The sequence below is a fragment of the Hyperolius riggenbachi genome, chromosome 3, assembly GCF_040937935.1.
Source record: "Hyperolius riggenbachi isolate aHypRig1 chromosome 3, aHypRig1.pri, whole genome shotgun sequence".
Lineage (NCBI taxonomy): Eukaryota > Metazoa > Chordata > Amphibia > Anura > Hyperoliidae > Hyperolius > Hyperolius riggenbachi.
In genome coordinates, this window is record NC_090648.1 from 487458786 (window position 1) to 487479768 (window position 20983).

At 48.0% G+C, this 20983-nt stretch overlaps 1 protein-coding gene across 3 annotated transcripts in view; it reads left to right on the top strand.

Moving 5' to 3' along the window:
* Window positions 1-20983, top strand: part of LOC137564364 (hepatitis A virus cellular receptor 1 homolog) — a 57125-nt gene that overhangs the window by 12864 nt on the left and 23278 nt on the right. The window contains exons 2-5 of one of the 3 annotated variants that reach the window (XM_068278148.1): window positions 151-489; window positions 3450-3503; window positions 11755-11849; window positions 13816-13927. In XM_068278148.1, the coding sequence (XP_068134249.1) occupies window positions 151-489; window positions 3450-3503; window positions 11755-11849; window positions 13816-13927 (600 nt within the window). The remainder of the gene's footprint in view (window positions 1-150; window positions 490-3449; window positions 3504-11754; window positions 11850-13815; window positions 13928-20983) is intronic. The other 2 variants (XM_068278150.1, XM_068278151.1) reach the window with 2 other exon arrangements.

Below are 20983 nucleotides of genomic sequence, written 5' to 3' on the forward strand. Positions count from 1 at the left end.
TCCTGATTGCTATGAGTATATGTCTGGTTTAGTTTGGGGGTTAGTTGGTGTTTGAGTTGCAGTTTAGGCTGTAGTGGGATGTAACTATCAGACAGTTTCACTCCTCAGGCAGATGCATTATAAACACTCACAAGCTTTGTGTATTTGCAGGTCTCTTGTCATCAGCTCTGGAGGTGAGAGGCATGCTGGGAGGAGCGGTGACCTTACCCTGTGCATATTTTGTAGAGGAGTATGGGAAGACCTCCATGTGCTGGGGAAGAGGGTGTGACACATTTACATGCAGCAATGCTATCATCAGCACAGATGGCAGCAGAGTAACCTGGAGGAGATCTGCCAGATACCAGCTACCGGGAGACATCGAAGACGGGGACGTGTCACTGACCATCACTGATTTAACGATGGAAGACCAAGGAATGTATTGCTGCAGAGTGGAGATCACTGGACCGGGTAATGACCAGAAACATATAATGACACTGACTGTATATGAAGGTGAGAATTTCTCCATTTTATTTTTGTGTTAATCAGCCAAAACAACTTCATATTCAGTAGTACATTTTCCACAGAGTGCTGATAATATTTACAGTAAACTGACCAAATCCACAACGTCACTGTCATGTTAGAAAGAAGTCCGAATTTATACATTTTCCGCCCCTAGACCAAGTAAGCCTTGTCCATATGCAGCAGTGCCCGTCCCATTCCACATGTAGCCCCCTTTTAATTTGTAACATTCCTAGAGCTGCAGTCCAGGGCTGGTCCTAGACTTTTTGCTGCTTGAGGCAAACTTGGGAGGATGCGTTACACTCCCCCCCTTCCTTCCCGATTTGGAATGATCACACAGCATTCAACAATTTACTCTGATTCATTTAATTCAAATGAAACACTGCTGCTCTCCTGCCTCCCCCCTTTTCACTCACTGTCAGACTCCTCACACAGCACAACAAGCTGCTTTTCCCCAATGATGCTCTCCTGCCTCCCCCCTCCTCACGCACTGTCAGACTCCAGTCCTCACACAGCACAACAAGCTGTTTTTCCCCAATGATGATCTCTTCGGCTTTGTTCACATCTAAAATCGCAATCGCTGAGGCCAGCGTTTTACGATTTTGTGAGTGATTTTTTTTTAGCGCCTCCCGGCGCTTACCTGTGTGCTACAATTTTTTGTAAAAGCACTTTTCTAAGCGCTCTTGCAGAGGAGTTTGTTTGTTCACTTCCTGACGCAAGTCAGGAAGTGAACTCTTAGACGCAGAAAATAATAAATACAATGTATTTATTCTTAAAAGCGCTCAGGAAATCACTATACAAAGCTCTTTTTCAAAAGTTTAGCAATTTCCCTATACCTTCCATTGAGGCAAATCACACCAAAAAGGGTACAGGCAGTGCTTTGGTGAGCGGATCGGAATCAAACCGCTCAGATGTGAACTCTCTCATAGGGAATCATTGCACAAGCGCTTTTAGGGCGATTTTCAAAATCGCCCATGCTTAAAAAAAGATGAAAACACCATAGGTGTGAACAAGCCCTTAACTTTGCTCACAGTACAAAAATGCTGCCCCTGTAATCTCTGCGCCTGATGCAAGTGTTTCACCTTGCTTCATGAGAGAACCGGATCTGCTGCAGTCCCTGTCTTTCATGTAGTGCTCCTTTGGGCATCAGCTTCCCTTTTCATGTGTTGCTCCCCATTTGCAGCCTTTTTATTCCTATGTAGCAGCCCTTCGTTCATGTCCAGGTGCCCCTTGCAGACGCCCAAGAAATCAGGCCCTGATCAGAAAAGCCCAAAGGTTTTAAAAAATAATAAACTAGCTGATGGCCCGGCATTGCCCGGGTATGTATTTGGCTGGTGTTGGCTCCGCCCACTTTTTCTAACTAACACACAATTAAGGTGCCCATACACTCGTCAGATTGGCAGCAGATAGATAAGAAATGCATCTGATGATCTATCTGATGCGTTTTTAGAACATTTTTAACCAGGATAGAATTCCAATAGATTTCAGTTTGAAATCTATTGAAATTCGATCTGATGGCATTTTTTTGCCATCAGATTTCCATTAAGGCCCATGCAAACTGATAAGCAATCTCATCAGATCGACCTAAATTTTCCACCCTGCCAGTTAGATGGAAATCCATCGAAATCGATCGAAATCGGCCATCGATCGGTCGATTGGCCAACCGATTTGCAAACGATCAATCGATCGATCATCGGTCGGCCAGAAAATCGGCTGAGTGTATGGGCCCCTTTACTCACTGACCAAGTTTGTAAGCTTTGCGGTCTTTAGCATCAATAATTTGTATTAAAATGAAACAAATCGGATTGGCTGTTTGTGGCTTTGAATTTGAACCCCAGTCACCCAATGACCAACTGTACCAGGTTTGAAGCTTGTGCCATTAACAGTACAGGAATGGCAGCAATGAAATATTCCCCTTGAAAATCAATAGGTGAATTTTGATTGGCTTTTGTAGGCTCCACCCACTTTTCTGAATATTAATCCTAGTCACCCAGTGACCAACTGTGCAAAGTTTGAGAACCCTGCCATTATCAGTGTAAGAATGGCTGCAGTTTACATTTTCCCAGTGAAATTTGCATTTGTCTCCACCCACTTTTTGGTTAAGGATAAATAGTGATGTCATTTCTTCCCTTAACTTTTTTCTTTTCTCCTCCAATCTCTGAGTCATCTCAGCCTTGCTTGTAAACACAAGTGAGGAGATCGTGTTTCAGATAGGCAGCTAGGCAGGGAAATAAATGGAAGAGGAGGAATATATTATAGATAAAAAGAACTCCCAGCATGCAACTGTTTGGCACTGACTATTAAAGGGCCAGTGCTCCTAAAGTATCTGATAACTCCAAACCATAACAGCAGAAAAAGTTTTGAAAGTTTTGAATGCAGGATTAGCATCTTTATCACTTAATACACTCAGACCAGTTGCTGTTGAAATTTGATTTTTATGGTGACAATCCCGCTTGCCTGCCTGAAGCAATCACAAACAATTGGAATTTGGCCAAACAAATGCACATTTTACCAATTCTGAGTGAGCCTATCTACAGGTTGATGACAGTTTGCATTAAATCTGCATACAAGTTGGAATACTTAGCATGTCATCATCTCTGTAGAATGACATTTCCCTCCCTGACCGATATTCTAATCTTTTTGCTTCCGAAGAGTCCAGGGACCGTCATAACAGCAATAGTGACCACTGGGGGTCTTAGCATTAGTGGAGGTACAGGGGGTGCCTGCACTAATGCTAAGACCCCCAGTGGTCACTATTGCTGTTATGACGGGCCCTGGACTCTTCTGAAGCAAAAAGATTAGAATATCGGTCAGGGAGGGAAATGTCATTCTTATAAAGACATAAAGATAGCAGCTTCATATTCTTCTCAGTTCAGGTTTCTAATAAAAAAAAAAAAGTTTGTCTTTGTTTTCTGGTTGTTTCAGTCTGTTCTCTCTCATTTATCCAACAGCACCAGAGATCACCAAACCTGCGCCCACAACCCGATCCCACAACACCATGTACGGTACGTCTCACATCTCGGCCCTTAGTCAATTCACTTATCTCCTGAGTTTTCTCCAAGGAGATAATTTTTCACCTTCTGTTTAAAATAACTTTCAGCTCTCTGCAATTGAAAAAAGTACCAAAAGTAGGTGAAAGAGTCCTGTCAAAATTATTCTGAGAATTTTCTTGCTTGTTGGTGTCTTAACCACTTAAAGAGACACTGAAGCGAGACAAAATCTCGCTTCAGCTCTCATATATAGCAGGGGCACGTGTGCCCCTGCTAAAACGCCGCTATCCCGCGGCTAAACGGGGGTCCCTTCACCCCCAACCCACCCCCCGCTATACTTGGTCGGAAAGTTGGTCGTAGGGAATTTTCTTCCTGGCGGCAGGGCTAACGGCTGCAGCCCTGCCTCCAGTCGCGTCTATCAGACGCGCATCGCCGCCTCTCCCCCGCCCCTCTCAGTGAAGGAAGACTGAGAGGGGCGGGGGAGAGGCGGAGATACGCGCTGACAGACGCGCGTGGGGCAGGGCTACGGCGGTTAGCCCTGTCCCAACCAGGAAGCGCTCCTCCGCACTACGGAGAGGATTCCCCGTTAAGCCGCGGGATAGCGGCGTTTTAGCAGGGGCACAAGTGCCCCTGCTATATATGAGGTCTGAAGCGAGATTTATTCTCGCTTCAGACTCTCTTTAAAGGGATACTGTAGGGGGGTCAGGGGAAAATGAGTTGAACTTACCCGGGGCTTCTAACGGTCCCCCGCAGACATCCTGTGTTGGCGCAGCCACTCACCGATGCTCTGGCCCCGCCTCCAGTTCACTTCTGGAATTTCAGACTTTAAAGTCTGAAAACCACTGCGCCTGCGTTGCCGTGTCCTCGATCCCGCTGATGTCATCAAGAGCGCACAGCGCAGGCCCAGTATGGTTTGTGTCTGCGCAGTACACTCCTGGTGACATCAGCGGGAGCAAGGACACGGGCGTGCAGGCGCAGTGGTTTTCTGACTTTAAAGTCAGAAATTCCAGAAGTGAACTGGAGGCGGGGCCGGAGCATCGGTGAGTGGCTGCGCCAACACAGGATGTCTGCGGGGGACCATTAGAAGCCCCGGGTAAGTTCAGCTCATTTTCCCCCGACCCCCCTACAGTATCCCTTTAAGGACCAGGGCTTTTTTCAGTGATCGGTGCTGCGTGGGCTCTCCAGCCCGCAGCACCGATCAGCAGTGAGCGATCAGACTTCCCCCCTTTTTTCCCCACTAGGGGGATGTCCTGCTGGGGGGGGTCTGATCGCCACCGGCTACCCGCGCTTTCCGGGGGGGGCTCTTCAAAGCCCCCCTCCGCAGCGCTTTCCGCCCTCCCCGGCTTTCCCTACCTCTCCCTTACCATTGCAGCGGCGCAGGACGGAAGATAGAATAGGCTTTAGCCTATCATATGCCGGCGATCCCCGGCCAATCAGAGGCCGGGGATCGCCGATCTACGTCACGGCGCTGCTGCGCAGCAGCGCCGTATGATGTAAACAGCTGGGATTTCTTCCCCGCGTGTTTACATTTTGCCGGCGAGCCGTGATCGGCGGCTCTCCGGCTGTTCACGGAGACACCCTCCGTGAACTGACATGGAAAGGCTGCTCGATTGAGCGGCCGTTTCCATGGTAACCCACTTAAGACCTGCTGACGCCTATGGGCGTTAGCTGGTCCTTAAGTGGCATTTCATTTTATAATGCTAAAATATCGCTGGGCCCATATGCAATTCACTTTTTTCTCCTATCTCCTAGGTGATAATTTCTTCTCTTTAAAATAACTTTTCAGCATTTTACTTTTGAAAGAGTACCAAACAATAGTTGAAAAAGTACCATCAAAATTATTTTGAGCACTTTCTTGCTTGCTGGGGGTTTCAAATGCATTTTATGACAAGGTGTGACAAGGTGTGACAAGGGACCCCCGTTAAGCCGCGGGATAGCGGCGTTTTAGCAGGGGCACAAGTGCCCCTGCTATATATGAGGTCTGAAGCGAGATTTATTCTCGCTTCAGACTCTCTTTAAGGACCAGGGCTTTTTTCAGTGATCGGTGCTGCGTGGGCTCTCCAGCCCGCAGCACTGATCAGCAGTGAGCGATCAGACTTCCCCCCTTTTTTCCCCACTAGGGGGATGTCCTGCTGGGGGGGGTCTGATCGCCACCGGCTACCCGCGCTTTCCGGGGGGGGGGGGGGCTCTTCAAAGCCCCCCTCCGCAGCGCTTTCCGCCCTCCCCGGCTTTCCCTACCTCTCCCTTACCATTGCAGCGGCGCAGGACGGAAGATAGAATAGGCTTTAGCCTATCATATGCCGGCGATCCCCGGCCAATCAGAGGCCGGGGATCGCCGATCTACGTCACGGCGCTGCTGCGCAGCAGCGCCGTATGATGTAAACAGCGGGGATTTCTTCCCCGCGTGTTTACATTTTGCCGGCGAGCCGTGATCGGCGGCTCTCCGGCTGTTCACGGAGACACCCTCCGTGAACTGACATGGAAAGGCTGCTCGATTGAGCGGCCGTTTCCATGGTAACCCACTTAAGACCTGCTGACGCCTATGGGCGTTAGCTGGTCCTTAAGTGGCATTTCATTTTATAATGCTAAAATATCGCTGGGCCCATATGCAATTCACTTTTTTCTCCTATCTCCTAGGTGATAATTTCTTCTCTTTAAAATAACTTTTCAGCATTTTACTTTTGAAAGAGTACCAAACAATAGTTGAAAAAGTACCATCAAAATTATTTTGAGCACTTTCTTGCTTGCTGGGGGTTTCAAATGCATTTTATGACAAGGTGTGAAAATATCACCTAGGAGAAGACTCGGGAGAAAAAGTGAATTGCATATGAGCCCTAATCTCTTTACATGTATAAGGGCTTGTTTCCACTAAGTACGAAATCGCAATGCATATTTTTGCATTAAAAATGAAACCAATAAATGTCAATGGAGTAATTTAATTGAATGCGAATGGGATGCAGAAAAAATGTGGATTGCATGCTGCAGATTTCTTCATCATGTATCCGTTTGCCATGTAATACTTGTTAGATGAATATGAAAATTCACATTAATTGTTACCATGAAAATTCGCATAGAGGAAAAACTTATGTGAATTACAATATCCTGGTGGAAATAGACCCTTAGCTTAATTGTGTAAACCCATGTCTGTGTATGTGTCAGGCCACACGTCACATGTCTGCAGGCAGCTTCACAAATAGGTGCTAGGCTGTATCTATTATTTGCACCATCGTTCACCTCCTGACAAGCTTCATCATCACCAACCGGACACCCATTCACCAATCACATACAGCTGGATCTTTTGCCATCATTCACCTTCCACTGACTTCACCACTGATGATCTCCTGCTGACCCCTTCTTCCCAGATTGATTATCAATGCAACTTCGTTGCCTCCCTCCAGCCACATCACTAATGACCATTAACTCATCCTGGTCTGACTGCTGCCCTCCTCAATGGCGCACGGAGGGGGGTGTTCCGGGTGTCTGGAACCACCCCCTCGCACCTAGACCGGAAGTGCCTCCTGAATCTGAGCAGCGGCAGCCACTGTTATAGTGCAGCTGCCGCCTGCTCATGAGTGTGCTCCGGGATCCCCATCGGCCGCAGCGGGGCCCGGGGCCCGCCAGCCGTGTGTGCGGGGGGAGCGCTGACGCCCTCTCAATTGCAGGACCCCCAGCCAGGTTTAGAGTTTCTTCCCCGCAGCCTGCACTCTCCCGGGAGGCAGAGCAGGGCTACGACAAGATGGCTGCCGAAGCCCTGCTCTGGAGACTATTTGTGTCTCCAGTACAGGGCTTCGGCAGCCATCTTGCCGTAGCCCTGCACTCTGCCTGTCTGCGCGGGAGATGTGCTGCTGCAGGAGGACTCGGGGGGCTGCGTGCCAGATTCCGGGAGAAGAGAAGACTTCTGTCAGGTAAGTGAATTGGGTTTTTTTCACAGGTGCATTTTTTTTTCTGGTCACTGCTGCCCACATTGAGATTTTGTGGTGTCTGCTGCCCACATTGAGATTTTCAGGTGTCTGCTGCTCACATTGAGATTTTCAGGTGTCTGCTGCTCACTTTGCGATTTTCAGGTGTCTGCTGCCCACATTACTATTTTCAGGTGTCTGCTGCTCACATTACGATTTTCTGGTCACTGCTGCCCACATTGCTATTTTCAGGTGTCTGCTGCCCACATTACGATTTTCTGATCACTGCTGCCCACATTACGATTTTCTGGTGACTGCTGCCCACATTGCGATTTTCAGGTGACTGCTGCCCACATTACGATTTTCAGGTGTCTGCTGCCCACATTACGATTTTCTGGTCACTGCTGCCCACATTGCTATTTTCAGGTGTCTGCTGCCCACATTACGATTTTCTGATCACTGCTGCCCACATTACGATTTTCTGGTGACTGCTGCCCACATTGCTATTTCAGGTGTCTGCTGCCCACATTACGATTTTCTGGTCACTGCTGCCCACATTGCGATTTTCTGGTCACTGCTGCCCACATTGCGATTTTCTGGTGCCTGCTGCCCACATTACGATTTTCTGGTGCCTGCTTCCAACATTGTGATTTTCAGGTGTCTGCTGCCCACATTACGATTTTCTGGTCACTGCTGCCCACATTACGATTTTCTGGCCACTGCTGCCCACATTGTGATTTTCAGGTCACTGCTGCCCACATTGTGATTTTCAGGTCACTGCTGCCCACATTGTGATTTTCAGGTGTCTGCTGCCCACATTACGATTTTCTGGTGACTGCTGCCCACATTGTGATTTTTCAGGTGTCTGCTGCCCACATTACGATTTTCTGGTCACTGTTGCCCACATTGCGATTTTCAGGTGTCTGCTCCCCACATTACGATTTTCTGGTGACTGCTGCCCACATTGCGATTTCAGGTGTCTGCTGCCCACATTACGATTTTCCGGTCACTGCTGCCCACATTGTGATTTTCAGGTGACTGCTGCCCACATTGCGATTTTCTGGTCACTGCTGCCCACATTGTGATTTTCTGGTGAATGTTGCCCACATTTCGATTTTCTGGTCACTGCTGCCCACATTGTGATTTTCTGGTGAATGTTGCCCACATTTCGATTTTCAGGTCTGCTACCTGTGTGATAAATGGGGGTCATCTGGTCACCTATACTAAAGAGGGGTGGGGTAATTTCGTTATCCATAATAAAGGGGGGTTATCTGGCTACTTAATCACTGTCACATTATATATATTTTGGCGAAACACTACTGCATCATGTGTATTTTGTAGGGAAACACTGCGCATTGTGTGTATTTTGTGGAGAAATGCTGTGCATCATGTGGATTTTGTGTGCAAACGCATGCGCGGTAGTGTGCAGCTTGCCAAAAGAGACCTATCAGGAATCCCCCCCTTGAAAATCCTGGATTTGCCCCTGCTCCTGTTTGTGCTCCCACCCTCCATACCCCAACCTACATTATCTCCTCAGTACAAAATGTACCGCTTCCCTTTCACCCACTCCCTGACACCCCCAACATTCCCCAGTCATCTCCCTCCCTATCTCGCACCCCTCCACCACCACCACATGCTTTACCTCCACCTCCTTCTACTTCATCCACCTCTAAACTAAACTAACTAAAGCCCGTAGGCGTAGCTCGAAGGGGTGCACGTGTGGCTAGTGACATGGGTGCCACAACACCATGGGCACCATGTCTACCCCTGTGCTGGGACCCATGCCTGCCCCTGTGCTTCTCCCCCATGCCTGCCCCTGTGCTGCGCCCCCATGCCTGCTCCTGTGCTGCACCCCCATGCCTGCTCCTGTGCTGCACCCCCACGCCTGCCCCTGTGCTGCGCCCCCATGCCTGCCCCTGTGCTGCGCCCCCATGCCTGCTCCTGTGCTGCACCCCCATGCCTGCCCCTGTTCTGTTCCTCCATGCCTGCCCCTGTGCTGCACCCCCATGCCTGCTCCTGTGCTGCACCCCCACGCCTGCCCCTGTGCTGTGCCTCCATGCCTGCCCCTGTGCTGCGCCCCCATGCCTGCCCCTGTGCTGCGCCCCCATGCCTGCCCCTGTGCTGCGCCCCCATGCCTGCCCCTGTGTGCGCCCCCATGCCTGCTCCTGTGCTGCACCCCCATGCCTGCCCCTGTGCTGTGCCTCCATGCCTGCTCCTGTGCTGTGCCTCCATGCCTGCTCCTGTGCTGCGCCCCCATGCCTGCTCCTGTGCTGCACCCCCATGCCTGCCCCTGTGCTGCGCCCCATGCCTGCTCCTGTGCTGCACCCCCATGCCTGCCCCTGTGCTGTGCCTCCATGCCTGCCCCTGTGCTGCACCCCCATGCCTGCCCCTGTACTGTGCCCTCATGCCTGCCCCCTGTGCCTCCCTGTCACTCAGACCTCAGATCAGATTATTCTGTTATCTGGGGAACATGGATACTTATTTGATGTATGTAGGGTGCACTTGGCTTAGTGTTAGAAAAGACAGAGAGGGAATAAGAAGAGATTATTCCCAAAAAAGTAACTTCATCAATATCTCGAGCCAAAAAACACAGTCAACTATAACACATGTACACAAGAAAGGATGCTGATTTTAAATGGGAAGGGGGCTCTGACCAGTAAGGGACAATTTCAGTGTTTGCCATAGGCTCTATATTACCCAGATATGCCCCTGCTAAAGCCAGAGCAAACAATGTATTTGCTATGGGGCCCTGGAGAAAAGAAAGGGCCCTACAGTGCCTGGCTATGTATTTATTCAGGCAGCATTGCATTTCATGGATCCGTGCTCTGAATGCGGATTTCCTACCTCAGCACTCATTAGGATTTTAGCAAGTCCCAAATCTCATTGGAGGAGTAACGTGTGACTGACATGCAGGATTGACAGTCAGGGTCAAAGGTTTATAACACCCACACAGGGAAAAGGCGGCTGGGTAAAAGTAGAGGAAATGGGCCCTGTGTTGAGCAAATTGCTGCAAAATGTGGGTGTGGCTACAACAGACTGAGGATAAATGTACAGGCGGCTGGCAATGCTGATTGAGGGGTTTGTGGCGGGGAGAGGATGGTTAAGGTTAGGAAGGGATGAGGGCAGGGCCGGTTCTAGACAGGCACATATGAGGGGGCAGTCAGCCTTTTCTTTCTATACATGGTAGTGCGGCCCACTGCCTGCCGCTCAAATCTGGAGGGGGGAGCAAGGAAGGAAGAGCCCCGGGTGAGGGAAGGGGGGAGACATACCCGCTTTCCCACTACTGTGCCCACCACTCCCTCTTCTCTATGCTGCCACCCCTCCTGGCTGCTTGCGGGGGAAAGACATTTGTTTGAGGGGGCCCTGTCCCCTCTTGCCCCATGCTAGAGCTGGCCCCGGATGGGGGGGTTGGTTAGAGTTAGGCATTGCTGGGAGGGGGGGTTAGGAATTGGCAGGTAGGGCCGGTTAGGATTCGGGATTATGGGGGTATCGGTTAAGGTTAGACATCAGTGGGGGTCATGGTTAGGATTAGGCATCGGTAGAGGGAGGGCCCATGTGAGAATAGGGTTAGGTTCAGCAGTGGTTAAATTCAGTAAAACTTACAGATATGTTCAAATTAGTAGAATCCCAATAGTTAAACTGATATTCTATTAGCAGTTATATTTGGCCATCAAATTTCCCCGGTGCCCATTTTGCATGTACGCTGTGGAAGTAATTAAGTTAAAAGTCCATTTATAAGTTTCCTCTCTGGTTCGTAGCTTTGTCGGTGGGTAGTTTTTGATTATCTAAGCTTCTTCAGTGTGGGGATGCTCTTTCAAATTTAAATTTCTCCATTTCTGTTAGGAAATTGACATTTCCAATTGGAATTCCCAAATCGGAAAAAGGCAATCAGAATTCACTGGAAATCCGATTTACCGCAACTCAGTAATTTTAACCATTGAACCAATCAGAGAATTCAGAATTTTTCTGAGAAAAATCGGATCACCGCGATAATTTTAGACGAATCACCACTGATTTTCTGTTTTTCCGATTTCCTTTTTTCCAATTTTTTTATTCATTTTTCGCATTCTCTGATGCCGAAAAATTACTAATAAAATACTCCTTGAAAAACTGAAAATTGGAAAATCAGAAATCGGAAAATCTGGAAAACGGAAAAACGGAAATTGGCATTGGACTCGAGTCCTGTTCTCATTATCTGTTATTTTCTATGCGCTTCATCTGGTGTATAATTTCCATCCTTTCTATTATTAAGGTGCATTGTTACCTCTTATATTAATGCTCTGTAATGAATAGTAATAACAGCAGTAATCATAGGTTAGTGTAATAATGTTTGTGATATTTAAATCTTCTCTTCCTTGTCTATTCAGAGGCTTCCGCTCCCACTGATGAAATTAAGAATTCTGCAGACAGCAGCACAAACACGCCCTCTTCTGAGACAGAAACGGACTTCAGAAAATTTCAGGTGAACCAGTCAGAATCCCCAATGGATGTTCAGTCTTCACAATGAGTTTCAGGGTGATTTAAGATGTTAAAAATGGTTGGATGATTATTATTAAGCCAGGTTAGTTCAGGGATCAGATAGAGGCGTGGTCAGGGGGATAGCAGAGGGCAGGACACGTGGCTGTCCAAAAATAGGTCCAAGGTCAAGTGAAGGGTCATAAGAAGTAGCAGTTCGAAACACACCCAGCAATACAGCATAAGCAACTATCCGATATCACAAGCGAGGGCACACTGACAGAGAGGCAAGACTTTATTGGGGCTAATCAGGTGGTACTGCTAGTCCCAGCCACCATTGGCTACTAAACAACAGAGTGGTCCATTCATACCCCTTCGATAAAACCCTTTATTTCAGCAGCTAGTGGTGCAGCTGGAGTGAATAAGACATTTAATTATTTACTAATTAAACCCGCCAAAGCTGTGCACAGCCTCTTGGGATTCCCCATCGGACAGAAAGAAGGGGTCTGAAAGTGCAGCGCAGTGAAGTCTGGAGAGCCCACACATGATAGTGTGGCTGGCCCTGGCAACGAGAGGGTTAATGCAGGGAAGGGGTGGGAACGTAACTTCCTGCCAGCCGAACGAGGTAAGGATTGGGTAATTCAAAGGCAGGAAGTTAGGGGGTGGAGCAGCAGACCTGCAGATCCAAGAGAGAAGCTCCCTCCCTCCCCTCTTTTTTCTGTATGTTATTTTTCACGATTGTTATTGTTGTTCTATCGTCAGTGCAGCGAAGGGGTAAGGGCTCCATAGGTGGTGGTTTATGTGGGGGGGGATTTGCCTCAGGTGCAAATCACCCAGTTCCGGTTTCATCGATAATTGATATTTTGGGCTCATGCAGCTGTCCCTGAGCCGGCGACCGTGGCTGGGGGTCGGTTACAGGCTGCATGCCACTCTAAGCTGTTCCAGATGTCTTCCGGACCGGATCAGTGAATAATGGCGCACAGCGCCTATGCATAAAAATGGTGCTGCATTTAAAATATACGCTTATTGCTATTTATCGTTAGTAATGCATAATAATGGCGCACAGAGAAAAAAGAAGAAAAACGGCATACAGTAACGTTATTTATCAATAACGCTGTTCATATGCCAAACAGCAGACGTTATTGCGCACAGTAACGTTATTTATCAATAGCTAACCTACATAAGCCAAACTGCAGACGTTATTTAACTGCAAATCGGTGAATGGATTTAATGTAACACTGTCGAGGTTAGGGTTAGGCACCACCAGGGGGGGTCTTAGGGTTAAGCACCACCAGGGGGGTCTTAGGTTTAGGCACCACCAGGTGGGAGGTTAGGGTTGGGCACCACCAGGGGAGATTTAGGGTTTGGCACCACCAGGGGGGTGGTTAGGGTTAGGCTCCACCAGAGGGTTTGTTAGGGTTAGGCACCACCAGGGGTGTGATTAGGGTTAGGCACCATCAGGGGGTCTAGGGGTTAGGGATAGGTACAGAGAGGGTTCTGTGTGTTAATGCTAATTTTCAATAAAATAAACAGAGCTAAATAACGATAAGGCTTTAATGTTAAATAGCGATAAGCGACAAATGGATTAGCGGCAACACTGTGCGCCATTATTCGCAGATGCCATTTTCAGATGGATCCCTTCCGGACCCCTTACCTCAGCTCTCATTGTTTGATAAAGAATTGTAAAATTTTGGTAAATAAACTTGGGCTGCATTTGCCTTATTAATCCAACTTTATGTGGTTGGTGTCTTAATTGGGGTTAGATCTTGTGAGGTTGATGGGTAGTTATAAGGGGTGTAGGATATACTACTAGAGGAGCCAGCAATCGGAGGAGCTAGACACAACCCAAGAATGTAAGTTTAGTTAACAATTATCAGCACTGAGAGTGTCTCTAATGCTTTTACTCCTGTGTTCTGAGTAGTTTTGTTGGTTTCTTGCTTATATTTCTGTATGTAATTACCCATGTATTCCAGCAGGAGACAGACCTCACTACTACTGAAGCTCCAACATCCCACTCCACTATTATTATTACAGTCGTGGTCCTCGTCATTCTATTCTTATGTCTGCTGGGCTTTCTGTCTGCATGTAAGTGACTTGGGCACAGACGCACTGAAATTCTCTATTACCTTTCATGTCTGTTTTATCTAAATTTTTCTAACGATTTTGATAACTTCATTTTAGTGTCAACTAGTAAAAATTTTAGTTTAATTTATGGTCTAAATATACACATGAATGAAGACCAGGGATGCTCATCCGGGTCCGGGTACCCGGGTAAACCCGGGTATCCGACCATTTTTCCGCTATCCGAGTCGGATCCGGATCCGGATACCTGGGCCACTATCCGTATAGCACTATCCGGATTCTATCCGGATAGCTAGCTGCATAATCCGGATACCCGCGGGTATCTGTCAAGATATCCGGATCCGGATAGTGTAACTAGTAAGGAGATGATTTCATTCAGCCAATCAGAGGGCTCCCAGCAGAAGCCCTAGCAACCATTCACAGAGGGGAACCCTGGCCAGCCCCACCTGACCTCATTTTAAAGCTATTCAAAGGCCTCCCAGCCTAAGTCCTGGCACCCAATCACAGAAGGGAACCCTGGCCAGCCCCCCTGTATAGCAAGGAGGGCTGGCATGATGAGACAGATAGTCCTTGCTTGTGTGGCGGGAAGTTCGGATCTTTTCAATGATCCGGATGATTCGAATCGGATCATTGAAGAGATCCGGATCTTTGATTCGAATCTCGGATCATTTTACTACTGGAAGCATTCGGGGGTGAAATGAACAGCAGGACAGGTCTGTGGACAGGAGACGGGGATGGGGGTGGCCACACAGAGAAGGGGAGAAGATGGACAGAGGGCAGGGAGTGGACAGGAGAAGGGGAGGGGGGTGGACACACAGAGAAGGGGAGAAGATGGACAGAGGGCAGGGAGTGGACAGGGAAGGGAGGAGGGACGAGCAGAGAGCAGAAATGTTTGCACGTAATACCCACATGCTGCAAATCATGCTTACATATATTTCACCTATATGCTCATCTGTACACTTTGAATGGAAACGTCGCACAGTGAAAGAAAGCATTCCCAGAAGATAAGTGCAGCTGTTTAGTGCCGAGTGCAGGAGGATCATATTGCACAGCAATCACACTGTCTGCAAAGTTACTGAGCTGTGCTGAGCCAAAAGCTTCCAATGTGTTCACTGTGCAGCACTACGGAACAGACAGCCTGTAATGAGCAGCACGTTATAGCCATTATGTGTGCTCTACACATATCTGGCAGTGGCACCCATGTCCCCTCTCTCTCATCTACCTGTCCCTGCAAGGCTGCCTCCCATACAACAGAGCGATCTCTGCTTCCAGGACCCCGCTGCCCGCTGAGAGGGGGCGTGTCGCTCCTGGCCCCGCCCCTTTTGCGATCCGAATCGTTCATTTTGATGATTCGGATGATCGACTCATAAAATAGATTCGGATCAAAGATCCGAATCGTTCATGATCCGGACAACACTACTGGTCACTGACAGACTTGCTCCAGTGCTGGCTTAGCAAGTGCTGTATACAGGGATAAACCTAAAGCTGTGAGTGCTAAACACCTTCACTACACTATTGTTCTATTGTGTTTTTAGCTAGCTAGCTTGTTATTGTTTGCTTTCATTCACTCAGTTAGGTCCTGTCTGTGTCTGTGTAGGCCAGCAGGACAGTATCGGGAATAGGAGGATTACTGTGTTATTGTATTGTAGTTAGTACTGCAGTTAGTTGTTATGGCGGCGGCCTGGCGGGTTCACACGGTGCGTTCCCGCACTCGATTTCCTGCTCGATTCCTGTCGACTCGATTATTTCCGACATGTCTGATTTGCGTTTCGATGGATCGTTAGGTCGATACGCATGTAAAGTATGCCAAATCGACCTAACGATCCATCGAAACGCAAATTGGACATGTTGGAAATAATCGAGTCGACGGGAATCGAGCAGGAAATCTAGTGCAGGAACGCACCGCGTGTACCCGCCAGGCCGCCACCATAACACAGTGTGCACTGTCTGTCCTCTACTCTGAGGTCTGTCACTCCGTGCTGATTTGATGTAAAGTCCAACCCCGATTTTATTAAAGTAAGAGTACCCCACATCATCTGGTGACATCATCACGTATAAGTTGTACTATGTCTGCTGGCACCGGCAGCTGGGGGAGGGGCAGCAAGGGCAAGAGGACAGGGAGCAACAACATTACAGCCACCCTCAGAAGGTCTGCCGTGTCAGTGTCGACCCCAGCGGGCAGCCTACCCTCAGTCAGCGAGCTTTTCGCTCCAGGCGCCGCGATTGAACTCAGGGCTGTTAGCCGCAAGGAGTTTGAGGAGGTTGTTCTGGGTTTTGAGGAGGGGGGGGTATGATGTTGATGATGGGATGAAGGACCGTGACTACCATCCACAGGATAGGGATGTCAGCTCTGACTCTGAGGGGGAGGATGTATTGGTGGGTTTGGCACGGAGGATCAGCATTGCAGACAGTGGCCGTGGAATGCGGGACCCACCACATCCTTCTGCCGCTACCACCAGCCGCACCACTCAACCCCCAACCGCCACAGGGAGAAAAGCCGTAGCATCCCATTCAGGCCGCAGGAGAATCTTCACCTCCCCAATCTGGCCGCCACGGTGCCACAGGCCACAGCTGCTGATACCGCCACCTTTATTCAACCTAAAACACAATTGCGGTGTCATTTTTTGGAGGTGTCTGGGCTGAAAACTGTCATGTCCCCGTTGTGCGATTGGACTTTGGACACAATGTGGGCTGCACGACCGCTGTCTGGAACCTAGTCCTGATGTTAATTGACAGCTTTTTTTTTTTTTTCATTTTATGTCCACCAAATAATTAATTAGTATTTCCCTTTAAAAAAACATGATGCTACATGCATCAATTACCCTAAAAAACATTTTAAAGCTATTTAAAGGGCACTTCCGGTTTTCCTATCCGGATACCCAAATAGGTCGGGTACCCGCGGGTAATTTGGTCGGATATCCGGATCGGATCCGGATATCCGCAAGGTCGGATCCGGATATCCGGATCCGGATATCTGGGTACCCAGATCCGGATCCGGGCGGGTATTAAAAAGCACTACCCGAGCATCCCTGATGAAGACATGCAAAAATGCACATACTGTAAACTACATCAAGTTTGCCTTACTTAATTATTCATGACAGCTTGTAAGCTATCTCACATGCCTCAGATTTCAGAAAGGTGTGGTAACCAGTTGTTAATTATTTGCTGCTTATTGCAGCCATACTGACGTTATGTGCATCAAGTCCTTGATAATTCTCTATTTGTAATGTAAATAGAACACATTCAGGGTAGGCTGGAATAGTAGTGGTGTGACACAAGGATCAGTACTAGGGCCAGTTCTTTTTAATAATTTTATTTATTAAATAGTAAATGAAGCCAGAGTAAACATAGGCACACTGTAGACGATATATACTAATGGAGAGTTATTGAAATTCAGCAGGGTATATTACATCTATATTAAAGATAAATCTAGCCAGAATAATAAAGTGATTAAAGGGGCAATATGGCAAAAAAAGAAAATTGTAAAATTAAAAAAAACAAAACACATGTATTTTACCCTTGTCCCAGTTTTCACTTCCTCTGTAGCTGTCAGTTGCAAAATATAATATATGATCTGGCACCTCTAAACTTCTTACAAACAGGTTTTGGATTATTCCATCTCCTCATTGTGGATTTTCAAAGTATTATTGTTTCAACGGCATTTCCTGGAAAGGGTCTATACAAAGGGCAGGGGCGTTGCTAGCCCCAAAGATCACTGGCACATGCCACAGATCTGATCTGGGGTGCCCTGGGCAGTGGTGCTCAAATACCCCTTTTCAAAATTCGAGTTAGGTCGAATTCGAATAGTAAATTATTCGAGGTCAGTCGAATATTCGAGTCGAATAATTTTTACTATTCGATTCGACCTCGGAATTCGAGCTCACTATTCGAGTCGGTATTCGAGCTCATTATTCGAGCTGACTATTCGAAATGGCCTTAAATAGCTTCCAACACTTGTTTTGAGGGTGAATGATGCAAGAAACCTCTTTTTTTCCAAGTAACAACAGCAAGTGATTATGTGGGGATGTTCCTTTAAAAAAAAAAAGTTAAAAGAGAAGTTGTGTCCAGAAATTTGTTCAGTACTGTATATACTTCTTCTTCTTCTTCTTTATCTTCTATATCTTCTTCTTCTTCTTCTTCTATATCTTCTTCTTCTATATCTTCTTCTTCTATATCTTCTTCTATATCTTTTTCTTCTTTTATATTGTCTTCTTCTTCTTCTTCATCTTCTTCATCATCATCTTCTTCTTCTTCATCTTCTTCATCTTCTTTTTCTTCATCTTCTTCATTTTCTTCATCTTCTTCTTCATCTTCTTCATCTTCTTCATCTTCTTCTTCTTCATCTTCTTCATCTTCTTCATCTTCTTCATCTTCTTCTTCTTCTTCATCTTCTTCTTCTTCATCTTCTTCATCTTCTTCTTCATCTTCTTCATCTTCTTCTTCATCTTCTTCATCTTCTTCATCTTCTTCTTCATCTTCATCTTCTTCTTCTTCATCTTCTTCTTCTTCTTCATCTTCTTCTTCATCATCTTCTTCGTCTTCATCTTCTTCATCTTCTTCATCTTCTTCTTCTTCATCATCTTCATCTTCTTCTTCTTCATCATCTTCTTCTTCTTCATCTTCTTCATCTTCTTCATCTTCATCTTCTTCATCTTCTTCATCTTCTTCATCTTCTTCTCCTTTTTCTTCTTCTTCTTCTTCTTCTTCTTCTTCTTCTTCTTCATCTTCTTCTTCTTCAATATCGTCTTCTTCTTCACTTATTTCTCTTTTCAAATTTTTTTTTTTAAAGAAATGCAGCTATTTTTGAGCGTAACAAATAGCTGGTGGCGCACGCATGTTGGAAGCGCCATTGTATGTGCTCCCTGGCAGTGGAAACACACAGACAGCAGGAGGTAAATTGAGCAGCAGGAGGAGGAGGATGAGTGTGTGGCAGCAGGCAGTCAATGAGGCAGGCAGCGTGACATAATAGCCCTGGTACCTAGCGGTGATACCAGGGCTGTAAATAAACACAGCAGGCAGGAGGTCCCAGACAGCGGTCGTGCAGCCCACATTGTGTCCAATACACAACTGGGACAACACAGTTTTCAACCCGGGCACCTCAGAAAAATTAAACCTTTTTTTTTTTTTGGTTTTTTTTGTTTTGTTTTTACAACAAATTACACAGATATAGCTATTTTTTGACGTAATAGCTGGTGGCAGAGTGGCAGCAGAAGGTAAATCTGTGTACCCTGGCAGTGGGAAACACAGACAGACAGACAGCAGCAGCAGCAGGAGGAATGGAGGAGTAATTATGTGTGCAGCTATTGTTTGACGTAATAGCTGGTGGCAGAGTGGCAGCAGAAGGTAAATCTGTGTACCCTGGCAGTGGGAAACACAGACAGACAGCAGCAGCAGCAGGAGGAATGGAGGAGTAATGTGAGCAGCTATTGTTTGACGTAATAGCTGGTGGCAGAGTGGCAGCAGAAGCTAATTCTGTGTACCCTGGCAGTGGGAAACACAGACAGACAGCAGCATCAGCAGGAGGAATGGAGGAGTAGTGTGAGTGTGGCAGCAGGTAGGCAGCGTGACATAATAGCCCTGGTACCTAGCGGTGATACCAGGCCGTAAATGAACACAACAGGAGGTCCCAGACAGCGGTCGTGCAGCCCACATCGTGTCCAATACACAACTGGGACAACACAGTTTTCAACCCGGGCACCTCAGAAAAATTAAACCTTTTTTTTTTTTTTGGTTTTTTGGTTTTGTTTGTAAAACAAATTACACAGATATAGCTATTTTTTGACATAATAGCTGGTGGCAGAGTGGCAGCAGAAGGTAAATCTGTGTACCCTGGCAGTGGGAAACACAGACAGACAGCAGAAGGGCAGTACACAGCAGCCCACTGTAGGTGTAAAATGTGTGGCTGCAGGCGACGTAATAGTCAAAGTGAACCAGGCTGGCTTAGTGAGCAGGAGCCAGGAGGTGGTAAAGGGTGGTAAGGCACATTAACGATGGTTCTTAGCCAGTTCATGTCCCCCTCTCGCCGACAACAGGGGCCAGGAACTCGCCTTCCACCCACGCCTGGTTCATCTTGAGAAACGTCAGTCTGTCCACAGACTTGTGAGACAGACGTGAGCGTTTCTCGGTGACCACACCACCAGCTGCACTGAAGCAGCGCTCGGACAGCACGCTGGAAGGGGGGCAGGACAGCACTTCCAGGGCGTACTGCGCCAGCTCGCTCCAGATCTCCAGGCGCTTGACCCAATACTCCATGGGATCAACAGGGGCATCGCTGTCAAGCCCGCTGTAGGACCCCATGTAGTCAGCCACCATGCGGGTCAGGCGCTGGCTGTGACCGGTGGAGGATGCTGCTGCATGCACCTCCTCTCTAGTCACTGCTGCCGGAGCCTCTACAGTCTTGTAGAGCTCATGGCTGAGAGACAGCAGGTCTGTGGGGCGCTTGCTGCTGGATGCAGGCACCTGCTGCTGCCTCTGTGCTGGCTGCTGGACAGTGGGGGTGGAAGGCTGGGGGAAGGCTTCCTCCAAGCGCTCAACAAGGGCCTGCTGCAAGCTCCTTATTTGTTGCGCTGGGTCTCCTCCTGCAGGCGGCAGGAACTGGCTCAACTTCCCCTTGAGGCGTGGGTCCAACATCATGCTGATCCAGATGTCCTCCCTCTGCTTCATCTGGATCACCCTGGGGTCTCTGCGCAGGCACGTCAGCAGGTGCGCTGCCATTGGGAAGAGGCGGGCCACGTCTGCTGGCACATCGACGGCAGTGCTGCTGTCCTCATCCTCCTCCTCTGCCTCGTCAGCCTCATCCTCTCTCCACCCCCGCACCAACTCAGCTGCACTGTGCTGCTCCCCCTCATCACCAGCAAGGTCAGGGACCTCCACCAAGTCCTCCTCCTCCTCCCCCTCAGAGGTGGACTGTGCAGCTGCTTGCCGCTCCTGCTGGTCCAAGGCTGCCGCTCCCTGTTCCAGCAAAGCATCGAGGGCCCTGTTCAGCAGACAAACCAGGGGCACCCACTCGCAGACCATAGCATGGTCCCTGCTCACCATGTTAGTGGCCTGCAGAAAGGG